We start from the raw sequence: 17,432 nt of genomic DNA, 5'->3' as shown, positions 1-17,432 counted from the left end.
AAACCTAGTTCTGACTCTTAGCACAGGATAACAAAGTGTCCACGAACGCTTAGGTCGGGCTGAGCCCCCAAAACATTGTATTCAATGTCTATTTGGATGATTTACTACTATATTCATAACTATTCATTTTGGCATGCCATTTCTGACATGACAATCAATGCAAGCTCATTCTGAGATGTTTTTTCTTGACAAAAAAAAAGGACTGATCATGAGACTCTGTAACTTTTTTATTCTGCAATCTGCACTTTTTGGATTTGCAGTAACATGTTATACAACTGTAATTTTGGTGTTTGGCTTTTTTCACATATTCATTCAAACTGCTATAGGTATGAGAGTATGAACTTAAGTGTGTGTGTTAGATAAAAACGTTTTCACTGTATTGTGCCGCGGTTTCTTGTAGTACCAGTAACTGTGATTGTATATTTACTCAATGGGAGAATGTATGAAAACCCATTGAATAATTAATCTTTTTACAGTATTTTGTGAGTCAAACAAAATCATGAATATTCATGAATTCTCACAAAATTTAAGCGAGTTCCAGTGTTTATTGCTATATATTGCTAAATTTGTGATTAAATTCAAGCACCAACACTACTTCAATTATGTCACCATAGATCACTGTCTTTGATTCCTCGTTCGTTTTCAGCAAAATTAAAAATTTCACATTGTTTCGTCATTTTTACCAAAATTTTGCATAGCCAAAAAAATTATTATTTGTTTCTGCTCAGCTCAATTATGTATGTTTTTCTGGTTTCTGTTAAAATATTGTAAAAAAAAAAAAAAAAAAAAAAAAAAAAAAATGCTCCTCATTTTGAATACTTGTGCCTGATTGGCTACCCCAACGCTAACACCTAATGGTTAGACCAATCAGAGAGGAGCTTGTTTGTTGACAGCTTTTTGTTGTTGACAAATCAGATTCTGCTTTGTATAAATGCTTTGACTCGAAAAAGATCAGGACCAGAAAGAAATCATAATCGTAAATAAATACACCTGGTTTTAAGAAGGTGTGAATTTGTTTTATAGACAGTCATAAGTATTTATAAAACATTTATTTCGCTTTATTCAAATCTAAAAAAATATGATTTCATTTAATTTAAAAACTATTTGGTAATGCCCATTACCCATGAGTCTTTGCCATTGGTTGATTTTATACTTCCATGAATGGAACAGATAGATCTTATCAACTTAGGTTACTTGTAATTATAGTGATTTGTTTACTGAGATAGATTTAAAGTGAGAGGGTCGTCACCGGGAATTGAGTCCCAAGCAATGTTAACAACACACACTAAAAATGCAAAGGCTCATGGGTAGACACTTGTTTGTAAACAATGACACGCTATGGCCATCTAATGCATGCGCAGACGACGACTAGTGCCATTATCGTTTGGTACAGGATGGTGGGTGTCACTCGGTATATGTTCAAATTTCATGAAAACAAACAATGTATTTTACATGCGTTGTGTATGCTGCTATGAGTTCCATATCGAACAAGATGCGGTGTGACGACAACCGCCCTTTAAATTGTGAAAACAGGGTGAAAGGTTAACTCACAGCAGAGAAGTTCATACAGACAGTACTCATTCTCTATAAAGGCTTGTGATTGGTCAAATCATTTTCATTCGTCATTCAAAATTTTTAAACATTTAGAAATATTATGTATAAAACAAATTCACACCTTCATGAATCTCTTAGAACCATAGCATAGGATAAAGTATGGGGTAGTTAACATGATAGGAGTAAATCATTTAAAAAAAATGCAATGTTTGTATTATCATTCTCGGCTACAATGAAAATGACGTCTGTATGTGCACACCCATTTAAAGTTCATTTGAGAGGTTGGCATGTGAACACACACTCATAAATTGACAGAGGATCAGAATTCAGTCAACTAAATTGAAAACTAACGAGTAGATGAGCTCTTTATATCATAAAACATGACACGGTTCATCAATCTTGCAAGAGTTTAAACTTCAGAGACCGTAAACTGTCAGCTCAGGTTGTTAACCAGAGTGAACATGCATTCCGACCTAGTTGATAGAATCAGTCTCCATGAAAAAGGCTTTACAGAATTTATCTTTGATTTTTCTGATTAGAGTTTTACTGTGTGTACATCATTTCCGAACATAATAAATCCCACACCACTGTTGTCATTGTTTAAGCTGTCTCTCTCATCAGGAGTAAAATAATGTCACCAAATTTTTTTTTTAATCATGCGTCAATGACGTACATGTATCAGGAATTTATTTTAAGAGTTACACCGTAAATAATCTCTGTGCTTCACTGACGTGTTGTATCAGTGTTAAGGTGGAATATACGATACTCAAAGAATAAAATAATATCCTTTCTTTATTTTTACACATATGACATATCATGTTACAAGGATAAAGCAAACTCTTATGGGCATACATGTATAATGAACTTGTCCAAAGTGCCCACCCCCAACTTCTGGAGTTTTCTGTTTTCAAGGCCAAATTCAAGTCATGAAACCTAATCATTGAACATCGTTTTACTTTTCCAAACATTCAGTGTCCATCTTGACTAGCGTGAATGCAGTGTGATCGGGTAAACTATTCAACATGATTCATTCATGGTCACTGTAGATGTTGAATACTTCTTCCACACACAGTTTACCTTTCAAAAATTGGGAATTTCTTTTTTTTTTTAAATCATGCATTATTTTGGTCAAAATCATTGCTGAGAAATTGTGAAAAATGCCACCTTCAGTATTTGGAAATTTCTGAAAATTTTTTGTCAGTACAACACAGCATGTTAATTGGTTGATAACATACTTGACCTGTCACGTCAGAGGGCACTGTGTCGGCCAAATTTCACAAAAATACATGGTGGAAATTGCTTTGCAACAAGGGTTTGCAAAAAATCAAAAACATTCAACTAAGATAATGATGAATCTTTTGACCATTCTTCCACAGACCTTATTAATAATTTCACATAGTAAATTCTGATGGTACATGTATATATATGTAATAAATATTGTAATAAAATGTTACCGTGTGTTATCAATGTACAGGGTTGAGAAAATTAATGACGATAGCAACTCATTTTGCAATTTTATTTCCTCAAAAAAAGACACACTAGATATTGCCGCTAATCTGGCACATGGTGATCGAAAATTGTCTTTTGGTCAATTTTTCGAGTGGGGTTCTCAACCAAGCACCCAACAACATCTAAAAAAAAACAATTTTTAGAGCTGAGTACCTTGGGCGCCGAGTGAGATGAGTATGGTTTATGATATGATTTGTAATGTGTGTGTGAAGTTTGAATGTAATTGACCAAGATTTGTCAGGGATAGAGGTTAGAGGTATCCTCAGGGGCGGACATCCGGGCATTTTCTACCGCCTGGCAACCCTCGCGGTGAAAACAAAGACCAAAAACTCGCAGAAAACGGTACTTTGCGATGGTTGATGAGAGTCCCCTGAACAGTGTAACAAGATTAGCCCTACGTGTGTAACATATATAAATTTGGTTGTTCAGGATTACTTCAAAGTTGAGTTTGTGTTGTTTTCTCGAGTTTTCACCAGCTCCACCGGCGTTCCACAGCAGCGCGCACAAAAGCCATAGAAATACGTGGTACAGTGGTGCGCGTCTTAGCAACATAGAACGTCCGTGACGTAGCTCCGCCCCCAAGGATAGAAGGGAGATGGATACCACACACACAGGGGTAAAACAATATGGGGTCATTGTACTGAGTTCAGAGAAAATTGAAGCATAGACAGATTTACACAATATGCGCACATGACAAAAACGCACAATAGCATTCTACCTAAAAAGGGCAATAAACAACATGGCATCCAAGAGAGCGCCCTCTACACATGTAACCCATAGCAACACTATCTTACTTGCTGTATCCTTTATAAACTGTTGCATAGGAACCTTCTCCCAACTGATTCAACTTCTGATAAGCATCCGCTTTCCCAAATGGTGACTCACTCTGAAAAGGTAATGAAAAAACAGAAGAAAAAAAAAACGATTTGCAATTATGTTGTTCATTAATGACGTCATGCATTCAAGTCAGAGAAATGAAAAAAAAAGTATAAAACAGTCTTGAATAATTTTGCTATGACTTCTGTTTGATAGTGAATTTCCTTAGGATTTGTTTCACGTTTTGAATCATGTTTTCTGTTTAAACTAAAAAAATAGAAGATTTTTTTTTCTTGTCCTAAGAAAAAATTAAAAATATTTTTTTTTTTGTATCACAGTAATTCAATAAATACCACAGTATCAAGATACACATAAACATTTATTGTATAAATGCTTAAATTGAAAACATGCATTAAAAAGTTTATTTTAATTGACAAAACGTGAAACATTTTACTATTCTGTCATATTTGAGGTGTACTTCACCAGTTTGCGAAATTGCAAAAACAAATTTGGGAGGTACAGGTTTCAAACTGATTCACATGATGACGAGAAATAAACATTTTTTTTTTATGACAGGGAAGCTATAAATAAGAAACAACTGACAAAAAACATCTCCTTCAATTTTCATGTTTTTTGAACCCAAACTAAAATTAAATTGTTCTAACTTACACCCAAGATAAGGCTTCTATGTCTTCTTCGAACCCAAGCTTTGTCGGCTTTGCTTTTCGTTTCTGTAAATACTTCATCTATGCTATTCCTGTGACTCGTTTCAATGGCGTCACTGTATGAGGAGTGTCGCTTCACCACGGCATGCCCATTAAACGTCTCATCTTTTGGGGATGGTTCGGAAAACCTCACATGATGATTGGTTATGGGAGATGGTGAAGAGGATGATGATGTCATGGTGATAGTTGGGATGGTACCTGTCGCCGTGGAGACACATTGTGGTAAATCAGGGGCAGGTAAAATGAAAGACTCTGGCCTGACTTTTGTTTCCTGAAATAAAATAAAAGAAAAGAAATAAATTTTAAAAATGTTGAAAATGAAAATTGTATGTGTATATTGTTGACCCCCCCCCCCCCAAGAAATAAACATAAAAAAATCATTGATTGTAAGACACCTCCCCCTATTTTTTAATTTTAGAATATTTTCACTCTGTGGCTAAGATCATCTTACCATTGAACTCTATTTAGGTCGAAATCAGGGCTGAAACGTCAGGAGCCGAAACGTTCGGCATTCACAGTATGAATGTCAAATTAGTATTAATTACTTACATACATGTACGCATATATTTTTTGAAAAATTAGACAGCAGAGAAAAACAGTAAATGTTGCTAGTGAATAAACTCATGTCATGTCTTGTTTGTGTTTAAAGCAGGCTTTCTGTATTTATTTATTCAATGTATGACCACATTAGTAGTCACACTGAATTTGAATAGCCAGGCATTCATTTTTCTGCCTGCGGCGCTTCACAAAGGTCTTTAAAACAGGTAAAAGTCGGTCAAGATAAGCCGACAGAAAACACATTCTCGAATTTCAGTTCATTTAATAAGTGAATTCAGTGGTTTATTACGCAATAAATTAAATGACCCGCATAATCCTCAGAGATAAAAAACTGTTAATTTACTTCTATTAATAAACACGTCATCGCTAAAGACATGCATGTACATGATTACCAATAACCAATTTAAACATTTTATGAAAATGACTACAGTTCCTTCAGCAAAACAAAAACAATTGTTTTCCCGTTCCATTATGATAACACATGCACTGCTAATTGAGTAATGTGCTGACCAAAAACAAATCCTTTTTTGTTGGTCTTTATATAATTAGATTTAATTTATTTTCTGTGATTAACTTTTTAATTTGATTTGACTATTCAAAATTTGAATTTCAAAATTTCAAAATTTGATTTGACTATTCAAAATTTTTAAATATTTGAAAAAAATATTTCTCTCATGGAATTTAGGCTGATTGAAGTCTAAATTGCAAATTCTATTCTGACCTCTGACATTCAATCCTGAAATACTATAGACACAATTTTTTTTTACAAAAAACGAATTTAAAAAAAAAATTACATTCTACATTGTATCATTAAATTTGCGTAACTAGTTTAACATAAATAATGAGATAAAAAGGGTGAATCTGCAAGGGGTTTATTCATTTTTATGACAAATTATTCATTTAGGCTATAACTTCAATTCATAATTGATGATATCTGCCCTTTTCTTTCTCATTAAATAATGATTCCTCATCCAAAAGAAATATTCAAACCATTGAAATCTCAAAATTATTTTTTCTTTATAATTGATTTCATTTGTGTAATTTTTTAATATACAAATGTGCATGTACTATATACATAAATGAAAGTTATTTAAATTAGCAATTTCGCTTCACTGAATTATTTGGTATGAAACGGTACAGGGGAGAAGGAGTGGGAGAGACTATTTGGTATTTGTAAAATCTTACAATAAAATAGAAGTGAAATGACTTTGTCATATTTCACAAAATAAACCTGCATATTTCCTCCCTTATTTGTTCACATCTCATACTACAAACCCGCGAACTGCCAACCCTCCAAATGAACAGGAGCCGAAAATGAAATAAAAATATAATTTTTTTTCAGCGTAATTTCTCGCGCCCGCCGACTTGTAAGCGCAAAAAAATGCTAAAAAAATACTATTTTTATCTTCATTTTTTTACCGCCCGCCACATAACAAATCCAAGTTGCATTTTCGTGGGAGTATCATGATCAAAGTACCGAAGTCTCGCGCAGATGAGAAACAAGGTTATACATGGAATAAAATTTTATTTCATTTCTTCTCTCCGATCAATGATCTCACTTACAATTCTTTGAGAATCACACAAATCTAATGAAAAAAAAGAATTAATTTTATTTTTTTTCGCCCTCCTCGAAAAAAATTGCCATATAAAAACTCGCGAAACAAGGAATAAAAAAAGTCTTGCCTAAACAGATAGACAAACTTTTAAAAGACCATTTTATTCATACAATCAGGGCAAATGTGTTAAGTATATCCAAAATATTACACAGTTAAAAGGAGTGACACAGTTGACAAAATCAAACAGTAAACAACATCATCAAAATTCTGAAAGTCAAAATGAAGCCGATCAAGACAAGTGCACCAATATTGGCAATACTAGGAATGTTACCTTTGTTGACTTAATAAATGTATTAGTACACCATTTCAAAGCAGTTGGTTTTCACTAAAATTGTATTCATACAACATGGGATTGCTTATTTTTTTAGGTGATTGGAAGGTATTGAAGGAGTCATCGGCGGTAATTAGTGCAAGTCACGCCCAGGTCAAACCTCATACTTGTGATTTCCATTAGAAGAGCGCATTGGATTGTGGGAAAATTAATGTTTATCAACACAAATGTCGCACATGCGCAGCGTGATGACCACCACCTTTTAATAAAAGTGTTTTGCGATTTGATTTACCTGTAGAAGAGTAAAGAAAATTGTCACAAAATATAGAAATCTATATTTAATTATTTTTAATTAAAGACATTGGTGAAGACAAAATTCCTTGAATGTCACAGACACTCAGTGTTATGGGACAACAGATAAATTTTTGCTGACTTGAATTTGACTGCAATGTGAAATTCGCACAAATTTGTCTCATTAAATTAAAGCGATTAACAGTATACAATGGGTTGAAAACACAATTGTTTTTTTTTTCGAAGGACGACAGACAGCCAACCACTGCTTCTTGACACATTGAGTCAGCAGGCGATGTTGAAGGATGCTGCACTGTGTATTTTTAGGCATATTCTTGTTCACATATGCATTGTTCAACAAGTATTCAACAAGCATCCCCCCAAGACTGGAAAATTCCACAGATTGAACGACAAATCAAGGATGTGCAATTTGTTGGGTCCATTTAGCACACTTACCCAACAGCAAATTCTATGGTTTAACAAAATTATGCTTACTGGTATTCAGACCAAATTTGGACAAACAAATTCTAAGAATGATGACATTTCTATTAAAAACTACTTTTTCCATCCCAGAAATGATGTTAATTTTATCAAAAATTACTTTTACACCATAAAATATAATTTTTTTTAGCATTATTCAGACCAAAATTTCCCTAGAATGATCAAAGGTTTAAGTTTGGATGGCACACCGAACTTTGCTTTCATTTTTAGGGTTGGTTATCAAAGTTTGAAAAAATCACCTTAAGTTTGTTTTTATTGACAGAGAAATATATTGATTTTAATCTAATTTGTTCACACCTTGAAAGTTGATGAGGAAATTTTTCAAAAAATATAGTACTGTAATAGATACATGTACTACTGTAAAATGACTAACTTTCACTGGGTTTAAATTTCACTGATTTACTGTACCATTTCAGGCATATTCAATGGGTTTTAAATTCAAGGTTTTATCATTTAGATAATGTGCTCTATGCTAAATTTTATACATTGACTGGGTTTTAATTTAGCGCATTTTCCAGTAAGTGAAATAAGCAAAATTAAAACCCAGTGAATAATTTTTAGGGTTGGTTACCAAAGTTTGAAAATATCACCTTTGTTTTTATTGACAGAGAAATATATTGATTTTAATCTAATTTGTTCACACCTTAAAAGTTGATGAGGAAATTTGTCAAAAAATATAGTACTGTAATAGATACATGTACTACTAGTAACCAGGATAATATTTTTTTTTTTTTTAAATAATCTCCAGTTCGAGAAAAAGTGATTTTCTGGCATAAGAATAAAGCTCTGAACTATATGTACATGTACATTATACCCTGTATATATAAAGGGGTTCCCAAGGATCCTAAAATGGTGAAACAGCGAGTTGGTGTTTATCTTAGAAATGTGTGTCTATATAACATTCAATGGTTGATTTTTGTACTATCGGGGAAACTTGTGAATAGAAAATGAAATGCGGTACACCATTAATCAGTTGACCTTATCACATGTGACATTTCAATGCAACTGCATGGGGTACATACATGTACACATGTACGTTCATTTTTGATTAAACACCCTCAAGAGATTGAAAATTTTCATTAGTGTCCATAGTATTTGAGTATAAACCCCTAGTCACATATAGAACATCTAAATTACGTAATAATCCTCCCCCTGCAGCACCAAATTTGCAACCTTAGAAGCACATGCGGTTATTAACTTTTCCTTGCCATAATTTTTCCTGCCAAAATGTTTGTGCAACATTTTACAATATTTTAAGTAATTTTCGAATTTTTGTTTGTTAACTTTGGACCAAAAGCACATAACTGTCCATTGTTTACGAGTCTTGACCAAAATTGTTGAAAAAATATGAAAAAAATGTTGAAAATTGGTTAAAATGTTGTTTGCTTGGTTAAAAGTTGAAACAAAAAATCTGTCGAAAAATTTACAAAACTATCATAACACATCTCACAAGAAGTTTGTGACAATCTAGGAAAGAGAGTGGTTTGAACCATCATCGCAACAGATGGCAATGAAGATAACATGTCCATAATTTCATGGTCAATCTAGCGAGTAGTGTAGTGTCTGGTAGTTATCTCAGTGTACTACTAAAACCTTTCAATATTAAAAGCAAATTTGATTCAAGATTTATCAGATAAACAAATAAAGTAAAATATAACAATACAGTGATTATCAAATATATCAACATGCATCTTAAATCACACCTTTTTAATAATTATATTCAGGTGTTTTGACCAACAATTTGCTCCATTGGTAGTGCATGTGCTTAGGTATATTACAGAGCATTGTCCGAATCGCACGGTCCCGTGTCTTCGACCTATAGGCCTCTACGATACCGTGCGGGATCGCATAGGCTAATTGCGTATCTTAAGCAGTGAGGTCTGATTGGGCGCGCCTCGAAACAAGGCAGCCAATCAGCTTGGACGTATCAAATTATAAAACAAAATGCCACTTCCTGTTTTTGTCGCTATGAAGACGTTCTTCGCACACAAAACTGCGTCGATTGCCTGTACCTGATGAGGCTTGAGGGCACCAACACCGAAAACTTTCGCAATTTTATCATCACAAATATCTTGATTCATGGGCGCCACCATTTTGTTTAAAACGAAACGCCAAAGAGGGATTTGTAACACGCAAACTGATTGGACAATGATTAGCCGTAACTGACTACTGGGGACGCTGTTAGAATACGCATGTTTGATGGTCGTTCTGCCAAGGTCTGTTAAGAGGCTTGGTCGAATAAACTTAGATCTTGGCTAGCGAAGATGTTTCTATAGTCAGAATAAGTCATATTTCAATAACTCAGTATACAACTACCGTATTTGTTCTATTAGAAGTACATTACCAATAGAAGTGCATATAAACCCATAACTGTATTGGTTGTATACTGAATCATTAAAATATTATTTATTACCATAGAAACGCCAACACAACTAAAAGAGCAAATACAACAAAATAATTTTTGAAGATGTACTTCTAATAGAGCAAATATGGTACATACATGTATAGTTCTTAATGTTATAACCACTCTCCCTCAACAAAAACAGATATTTAAACCAATTTTTCTCCATCAACTGCTATTAATTAATACTGTTAAGTGGGATATGTATAAAAATAAGGACCTTTAGAAGCTCATAGAAGAACGCTTGACTCAATTTCAATGATGTTTTCAATCAATGTCATACTTGATTTGCTTGCAGACATGACTTCAGAAAGTGACTACTCTGAGCCACTTATCAGTAATAGTACTCAAAAAACAAACATCTTAAAAGCTACAAAACGAAGAGATATAGATCGAGTAATATCAAATGACGTTACGTGAAGCATACGCTTCACACGCAACAGAACACCATTTGTTGATACAGTAAATACCGTAAAATACTTTATTTTCGCTTGGAATTAATTTTCGCTGAAGAAACGATTCAGTGAAAATAAAAATCCAGTGAATATACCTATTTTCCTATATTTTACATTCAACTCGTCAAAAATCAGTGAAAATAAATTTCATACAAAACACCCAAAAAGTCTTTTCAGCGAAAATAAATTCCAGCTAAAATAAAGTATTTTACAGTACCCAGTGACACCAAACAGTCAGATGTATAATTTGTTCTCAGATATTTGCAAATATTTAATTTAGTTGGACATCATTTGTGTAAAACATCAGAATAGTTATAATCCCTGTATATGAATCAGGGAGATACAAAACTCTTGTGGTAACCACGTTTGTGCATATGTTGATGTCAAACTATGAGACAAAACAAGTTTACAGAACAATCCATAAAGTTTTGGTAATGCAAAATATTACTCAGGGTAATGCAAGAGGAATAATTTCCATTTATTATGGATGCAAGTAATTATTACTGGCCATATATAAATATGTTTTTTAATAAAGAATTATCTTTCACAGGAATAATATATTTGGAGTTTTTTTTTATGTACATACATGTACATCGTATGATGTATTTGCTATATTAGTATCACATGCGCTGTAACGAAAATGACGAGTGTCTACCAATGTTTGAAATAACTGTCCATGATGGTAACTTTTTACTCAAACGAGATAAAATACGAACTTCCAACTCCCAAATATTAAGATTTAGGACCACATCATTATTATTTTTTGTAATTTCGCATTTGCCCTTCTTTAAATTATGACATTAGGACATTTGATTGTATATAACAGTATTTCCAGACACAAGGTATGTACTCGTAAGGTACATGTATGAACGTACTCACACACAACAGTGTTGTGGCTTCTGCATGTCCGCACAACTCTCCCTCAGATACGCTTTTGAGGCATCATTAATGCGAACACATTAGGATTAGATTGAAGCCTTATTAAGGTAACACTCTTGTTCAAGTCTCCATGTCATGATCAGGTGATATCTTAAAAGAAAATTCGAACCGTGTTCCGTTAGACGTGCCTCGGAGCATCAATGTTATGCCATTTTCTTAGGATTGAACCTTCACTAATAAAAAACAAAGACAGCAATGGAAAGAAGAAAGCTAGGAGAAACGTATACAATGAAACCAAGGGAAAACAAACAATTGTGTCATAGTGGAAATCAGAATTTGCGTGGCTAATTGCGCAGGTAAGCAGGTTTACTCTAAAATATGCCAAGCTGTCTCACAAAGAAAATCATCAATAAAATGAGCATATAGTTCTGTTTATTATTGATAATGAGTTCTGTATATTTATTTTGTAATGAGTGTGAAAACATGAGAAAAAGAATAACTTTCTACCAGAACAGGCAATTTTTGAAAGTTGATAGTCCTTAGGCCTGGCAATAATTTATTACCAATTTGATACAGTGGCGTAAAAACAAAATAAATTATATAATGGTCTAGAAGTATTTACTCAGAAACTTGAACCACTGTGGTGGTAACAATTTGCCTTAATAGTACCAAATTGCAAATCATTTGCTTAATTATTACAAACAAGAAGAAAGGGACCGTGGCAGTGTCAGACCAGTGTGGCAGTAAAACAAGACATCATGATGGAAATGTCATGTTGTTATTTATCCAGAGAACACTCTGTCGAGCTATTTTTAATTTATGTGAACTTTTAATTGAGATGTGCTTTGAAGAACTAAAATAAGGTACATGAGGAAAATGTAAACCTTTTCACCACCAGTTCCCTCTTTTCACCACAAATTCACAAAATAGTCCTCTTTATAGTCTGTACTTTCCTTCAGAAGATTGGGATAAAAATAGCAAATTTTTTTTAGTAAAAACTGACAATTGAATCAAAATTTGTCTGTTGTCTCCAAAATTCATTTCCAGAAATATTAAAACATAGTTGAACTCTGGTGACCTTGCCCTTTGTTATATAATATAATTCCCTTTATCACAGTTTGTTTCAATATAAATATGCATTGTCATAATTAATTTTGAATACAAACAAGTTTTGGGGTTGAACCAACAGTGGGGAATCAGTCTACCGAATGTCCTTAAAAGATGTAAATATCTTACAAAAACATTGGTGCCTTATTTGTTTAATTATTTTAAGAGACATAATTTCCAGTTTTATTCAAAGTAATTCAGATATTTTAGTATAAAAATAAATGCCTCATCGCAAAAAAAAAAAGAATGACGTGAATAGATTCATAAAACATGCAAGATAACAAAAATCTTAGCTGGCTTTTGTCCAAGTATTTTGTACAGGCGTCTGTCAAAAATTAATGATTCACTGAGTCAAATATGAACTGCCTCATTGTGTGACTACTGTATTATATGAAAAGTAAAAAAAAAACACCCTTTATGAATAGCTATCATGTTGCAAGCTCTGCTTTGTATGCAAATCAACTTAAATAGTTAGTTGGTGTCCAGTGGAGGGAGAAGTCAACAGTACTGTTGCCTCCTGAGAATCTACATCTTCAAACGCTGCAATCTTCGAAGTGCGTTTTTAAACTAGTATTATGAAAACTCTATCATTCTGTTCTAATAGCTGAAACATATTCCTGCGAGTTTTCATTTGTTGAATGAACTGTTTGTCAAATACAGAATACATATATTTTAGAACAATTTTCTTTTTAAAATGTGGATGAAATGTTTTGCTTTTTATGTATTTTTTATGTATTGTTTTTGATTTGATAACTTTGAACTAAACATATTTTCTATTAGCTTCAGATGTTGATCAAAGTTTGGCACCCAGTTCATAGGAGTGCTTATATTGATTTTCTGACATCTTGTTTTCTGTAAAGATTTTATTGATAGGCAAATGTGTATCAGACTGTGCAATCTCTCCATGAGTTGGTTTTGAAACCCAGTATGAGATTCTGGGATGCATCACCAAGGATATTATTACAAGATAAATCATTTGCTTCATTGAACACATACAACAATGCATATTTCCACTGAGATCAGTGACCTTTGATGTGCATCACCAGTGATCAGTCAAGTAGAAACAGTCAAAATATTTCATCAGATTTTCTCAATTTTTGCATGATATTTTCATACAGGACATCTGTTGTTCAAACTCAGGGAAGAAATTATACTGATAAATAAGGTGACCAAGTTTGATGAAGTTTGGAATAGAATTCGTAAAGTTATTATGCACACAATAACAATTATTAACGACGACAACGACAACAACAACAACGCCGGACAAAATCTTTCCCTTAATTAATATACCTTTCACTTCCATCTTTGATGGTACGGGCAAGGTAAAAAGCCCTGTTGTGAAAAGGTTATAGGAACATGGAAAACCTAAATAAATTACAGACTGTTCTTTCATTCTTTTTATATTTCCTATTTCTTGAATATCTAAACATGTACCTTTTTTGTATACAAATTTTATATAGGGTACAGATGGTTGGAATATCTTGCTTTCAAAGGAGACTTTACTATGATGACTGCATATTAGGCTTAAGAATGTTATTATATTCGATATTTATCTTCGTATCTTCACATAATTCTCGGAATCATTCCACTTGAATCATCATGCTTATACATGTATGAGAAAGGAAATAATTATATGGAGATAAATTTTTATCAATTTTCTAAATTTTGATCATTTAACTTGAATACCAAATGAATTTGCATAGCTTTGACAAAAGAAATTCACATACATGTAATTTGACTCATGGGTTTCACAAATGCATTTAACAACATCATCCTGTAACAGGCCCCCAAAAAATAAAAAGGCTTTTGGCAGTAAAAAGCGCTGCAGCGAGACTGCTGTAGGCGGTTGGTGGAGACCAAAAAGTAGATGACCGATTTGGGCTTGTAGCCGGTCATATGGCCGGCGGGCGGCTCTTAACAAAACCCCTGTTGACTTGTAACAAATTGTGACTCAAACTAACACAGCAATTTTAGAATAAATAGAAAAATGTCTCAAATGCTGTGCTGTTTTGGTAGGAAACATCACAAGTTTCATGAAAGTAAAAGGTTTTACCAATAGTATTGTCATGTTTTTCTTACTGAAGTGTGCACTGTATATGTACATGTATTCTGAGATTGGGTATTAAACATTTGATGAGAAAGAAGATATTTGAATTTTGTGGGAACAAATTTTTAAAAAAGCATGTCTATAAATTCTATAAAATAAAGAGTCATAAATTTATTTTTTAGAGCGAGAAAAATATTGAATTTCTCACATTTCTCACATGAAGGAAATCCTTCAGTACTGCTTTGTAGATGTGGAAAGTGCACCTTACTGACAACGTATGCATAGACAATGCCATCCAATTATAAAGCAAACTTAATGCATTTGTTGTTGCCATAACAGATAATATTTCTGCAAAGCATTGAATTAAAACCATAAAATTGAATTCCTCAAACCATCCCTACACGTATCTAAACATCAAACGACAAAACTGATCATCTCGTCAATTTATACAATATTGCCTAAAGATTGAAATGCTATGACATATCTATGGTTACCATGGTAAAGAATTATCCATATTGTTTGCATTAGATCACCAATCATCTTTCCGCAGACTTGAAAATTAAATTGCATTGCATTATGGGAATGTGTACATAAGGTCCTGCATGCAAGACTGTAATTACAGTAAATGTACAGAGCTATTTTTACATTTTAATATGTGAGCGGATTAAAGTAATTTGTAATGAATTGTCTGGATATGACGGACGACTCCATGTTTCATTTTTATCGACGGTCTCAATAGTCAACATTTTAGCCCAAATTTTAAAAGTTTCTTTGATTAGGGTTAACATTTTCACCACCAGACTTTCTTGCCCAAATATGTCCTTCAATATTTCTGGAAATGAATCCAACCAGCAGAATATGAGTAAATTTTCAGTTTTTACTCAAAAAATTTAGCTATTTTTGTCCCATCTTCTGAAGTAAAGTACAGACTATAAACAAGACTATTTTGTGAATTTGTGATGACAATAAGGACCTAGTGGTGAAAAGATTAACATTTCAATGGTTGGCGATCTTCATGCAATAGTGTTTAATTAACTTAAACTCAGAATTAATATATTTTGTTGAAAAATAAAATATTGTTGCTATAGCAACACGCAACATTCTGCAAAAATTGGTAAATAGATTGTATGAGTTTACGAATGCAATTACAGCAAGATTATCAAATAAATAAATAAGGTAGTTCAGTTGCATCTGCATGGTGGCAAGGTCTAACCAGTGTTTATTGCTGCAATAACGAGTTAATGTCCCAAGAGCAACTGTGATGACGCCAACTCCAATAAAATAAAAACCTGTGTGTGTGTGCGCAAGTATAATGTTTAAGGGCTGAACCAATACTTTTGTTGAGGGAGCAGCTGGTTTGAGAAAAATAAAAAATAAAATGCTGAGAGGAAATCAATAAAAAAGCATAAAAAAAGAACAAATAATGCTCATATGTCAACAGTAAAAGAAAAAATCAGTGTCCGTGACAACACATACACCATCATAAAGGTGTTCAAATACAGACACACACGAGGCATCGACTCATGCTCAAATAATCAATTACAAAATTGTACAATCATGTTTCACGATACATCAAATATTATCTACCAAATTTGTTTATTTCTTTATTTATTTGGAGGACCTACAGAGCCAGTTCCATTTACAGGTTTCTTTAGAGAAGATTTCAGAAATAGCATGGAAAATCGATTACTCATTGTAACAACGACACTGTGATCTTTTACGGGCATCAAGAACGGGAGCTTGCATTTAGGGCCAACAGCTTTTACGTTTCTATGCAATAAGACGTGTTGTCCAAAACTGCATGCTGATCTCTATACAGACTGATATATACCGGTAGTAGGCATCCAAAATCAACACAGTCATATATAGTTGTATTACAACTGTGTGTCCTAAGAGGGAAACACTGGTCCCAAAATAAATCCACATATGTAATGTGGTAATGTATTGCTCAGTACAGAACATTCAAATTTAACCTGAATGACAACGGAAAACAGTCAACACAAATGTGACATATGTGTACGCGATGATCTTTGAAAAGTAATTTTTTTTATGTTTCAATACTATCAGGATTCATTGCCAATAATAACATGACTTTTTATTTCATGTTACCCATCAAAAATTTAAAATATATAAAGACAACATTTTTTTGGTCATTTTCAGTATTCAAATGGCATAATAATGAAAGAACCTCAGTCTTTGAAAGCAAAAAAGACATCCCTGCCATTGTTCTATCAGGCTAATGGATTATACTTTTTTCAAATTTCTCAGTTTTTATCTCAGGCACATTTTATCTTGAATCTTGTTGGCACAAAGTCTGTCAATGTCAGTCAGTCAGAACATTAAAAGACCATGAATAATTAAAACTATAGCAAGTGTAATCTATATTTGACATTCACACTATACCCTAAATAAAAGTTTGTAAAGGCAAACAAAATGAAACAAACAATATTTGCACACAGTAATATTTATGACTATTGAACCCTCGCTTTTCTCTGAAAGAAGAGATTACGTTTGCTGCGCGTATGTTTTATTTATCCAACGGCCCCTAAGACACTCAATCCACTGCATGCTTTTAACACGTATTAGATAACGATCTCCAGCGCTTCCCCGAAATGACTGTTTATTAACCACTCTTTCAACATTGTACATGTGTTGAACAACAAATGTTTTTATGCAAATTATTATTCTGTACTTTTCTGTAA

The 17,432-nt window shown here is 33.1% G+C and overlaps 1 protein-coding gene across 3 annotated transcripts in view; it reads right to left on the bottom strand.

Annotated features, from left to right (window-relative positions):
- Nucleotides 1–17,432, bottom strand: part of LOC102801058 (cyclin-dependent kinase 14-like) — a 103,349-nt gene that overhangs the window by 32,843 nt on the left and 53,074 nt on the right. For all 3 annotated transcript variants that reach the window (XM_085496017.1, XM_085496018.1, XM_085496019.1), the window contains exons 4-5: nucleotides 4,549–4,875; nucleotides 3,858–3,949 (exon numbers count right to left, since the gene is read on the bottom strand). In XM_085496017.1, the coding sequence (XP_085352143.1) occupies nucleotides 3,858–3,949; nucleotides 4,549–4,875 (419 nt within the window). The remainder of the gene's footprint in view (nucleotides 1–3,857; nucleotides 3,950–4,548; nucleotides 4,876–17,432) is intronic.

The sequence above is a fragment of the Saccoglossus kowalevskii genome, chromosome 22 (assembly GCF_978046115.1).
Source record: "Saccoglossus kowalevskii chromosome 22, keSacKowa6.1, whole genome shotgun sequence".
Taxonomy (NCBI): Eukaryota; Metazoa; Hemichordata; class Enteropneusta; family Harrimaniidae; genus Saccoglossus; species Saccoglossus kowalevskii.
The sequence above is the reverse complement of the archived record's forward strand: the minus strand, read 5'-3'. Positions and strand labels throughout refer to the sequence as shown.